The sequence below is a fragment of the Salvelinus sp. IW2-2015 genome, unplaced genomic scaffold, assembly GCF_002910315.2.
Source record: "Salvelinus sp. IW2-2015 unplaced genomic scaffold, ASM291031v2 Un_scaffold4890, whole genome shotgun sequence".
NCBI lineage: Eukaryota > Metazoa > Chordata > Actinopteri > Salmoniformes > Salmonidae > Salvelinus > Salvelinus sp. IW2-2015.
In genome coordinates this window covers 10215-12560 of record NW_019946159.1, presented here as the reverse complement: position 1 = coordinate 12560, position 2346 = coordinate 10215, and the positions used below count along the sequence as shown (strand labels likewise).

The window sequence follows — 2346 nt, the reverse complement described above, 5'->3', positions numbered from 1 at the left end:
ATAGATAGAACGTCACTCCTTTTCTCTCTCTTTTTATTGAAAAGAAGAGAAAAAAGGAGAAGAATCACCCCAGCACTGCTGGAAGAAAGAAGACTGTGTCTTTATGGGGTTGGGCCACGTGGGGTAACCTAGAGAGGTGTGTGTGTCCACGTGGGTRTGTGTGTGTGGGGCATAATGTGTATGTTTGGTACCGTTTGATCCCACTCTCTGTTTGGCTTTGGGCTGGGAGTGGCCATGGTAACCTACAGTCATGAAGAATCCCACACTGTCTCTTGACTGCAATCAAGACTCACATAATTGGAGATCTGTTCAATTTGAATGGTCATTATAGATTGAAGAATGGTGCTATTGTAAACTACTTTTAGAATCGGAGAGAGAGAGAGAGATGGGGAATGTGAGAGAGCAAGAGAGAAAAGAGAGAGAGGAATGAGAGGGAGGAAAAGAGAAAGCCAAGAGAAGAGAAAGGAGTTAGATTGAGAGGTGAAAAATAGCAGGGGGGGAGAGAGAGAGAGACAGATGAGACTGAGAGAGAGATGGGATGAGAGTGAGAGAGAGAGAGAAAGGAGAGAAGGAGAGAGGAGAGAGAGAGAGAAAGAGAGACTTGTCCACATTCATGTTCCATAGGAGGACATGACAATTGCTAATCGGCGAGTAGATGGCTACGTGAGGACAGCTGCACGCCATGTTACTTGGGATTGAGGAAAGAGCTCACGGTTTTGCAGGTGATGACGGAGGCATTCTTTGCTGGGGGAGGGGGGATAGGCGATAGGTTGCTTGTACAGTGGGCAGATAACGAGTTTGGGGGGCTCACGACTTAAGACTCCTTATGAGACCTAATTGAGCGTGTTTGGTAATCGGACCCAGAATAGTTACAAGACCTTGTACGGTTTGGAATTCATAGCCTAATATAAATGGACATCTTATTTTATGGCATAGTTTATGAAGTTTTTTATCGTCACATAAGATAATAAATTACTTATTGCAATAGAAATGTCCACTGAATGACTGACTGTCCCTGAACCTGTACCATCATGGACATTGGGTAGCTGATGATGTAATTTTGAACTTGAACTGCACTCTCATCTCGCTCCTCTCTCTCTCTCTTCTCTCTCTCTGTTCCTTCTCTGTCTCTCCTTTCTCACTCGTTACTCTCTCGCTCCCAGTACTTTCTCCGCCTCCGGTCTCTCCATACTTTCTCTCCTCTCACATATACTTCTTCTCTCTATCTCCTCCCCTCCCCTCTCCCTGCTAGATGTCCAACAAGCGCAGCAACAGCTTCCGGCGGGCCATCCTCCAGGGAAGTCGTCAGTTGAAAGAGGCCGGGGCCCTGGGGGAGGAGGTGGGTCTGGGTCTGTCCCAGAGGCTGGTGAGGCACATCGCCTACGAGACCCTGCCCCGGGAGATCGACAGGAAGTGGTACTTCGACAGCTACACCTGCTGCCCACCACCCTGGCTCATCCTGGCTATCACCATCGCTGAGGTAACGTTCCGCTCATTGAGGGGTAAATCCTCAATTCCACTCAATTCCTCAATTCCAATTCCAGTCAAATTTCCCTTTGTCATGCATGAATGTCAGTCGGAGACTATGTGAATATTCGACTGAAGTGTAAAGTTAGGATGTGCCCCTGAGAGATTTAGGGCTTAGGTTCTTCAAGCATCTCTGATGAGGGTTTGAGGCTGTAAAGTATTGGTTTTGATAACAAAGAGAACCCTATCGTTCAACTTCTGTTTGTCTTTCTTTTCTTCTAACTTGGTAGGACTGGGAGATAGCAACAGTATCATACTGTGAAACTCWACATTCTTCATGGAGACAGCCTAAATATCTCTGTGAAAACTAAGACTAAAATCTCTTAGGGTAGTACCCAGGCTAGATCTTATATTCCTCTACAATAACTTCCCCTCCCGTCCTCTAGGTGGCAGTGTTCATGTACTATGGCCTGCAGTTGGACCGCTGGGTGCTGCAGGTGTCCAGTCCCCACTTCCTGAGGGGCCCGCTGCCCTACCACCCCCAGCTACGGATTCAGGCCTGGAGATACCTCAGCTATGCCTTCATGCACGCAGGGTGGGTACCTAGCCAGATGGCCAGTCCGCCCCTGGGGAGGGCTGATCAGACTGTCCCAATATACACACTTGCATACTACTTAGTATATGGTCATGTATTGACCGTGCATGCTAATGCTAAGTATGAATATTGGGACAGTCTGATCAGCCCTCCCCAGGGGCGGACTGGCCATCTGGCATTTCGGTCAAATGTCAGATGGGCTGGTCCGTTTTTAGCCCAGTGTGCCTGTCTAACTTGGGTTTTTGCACAAAATTATCATTATCTGGATAATAATGGGGGGCCTC

The 2346-nt window shown here is 47.7% G+C and overlaps 1 protein-coding gene across 1 annotated transcript; it reads left to right on the top strand.

The window, feature by feature from the left end:
• Positions 1–1252: 1252 nt before the first annotated feature.
• LOC112077758 (rhomboid-related protein 3-like) lies at positions 1253–2062 on the top strand (the record flags this gene model as incomplete). Its single annotated transcript, XM_024144208.1, has 2 exons — positions 1253–1480; positions 1914–2062. Coding segments are annotated over exons 1-2 (377 nt in total), but the record flags the coding sequence as incomplete, so codon positions are not given.
• Between the last annotated feature and the right edge of the window lie 284 nt (positions 2063–2346).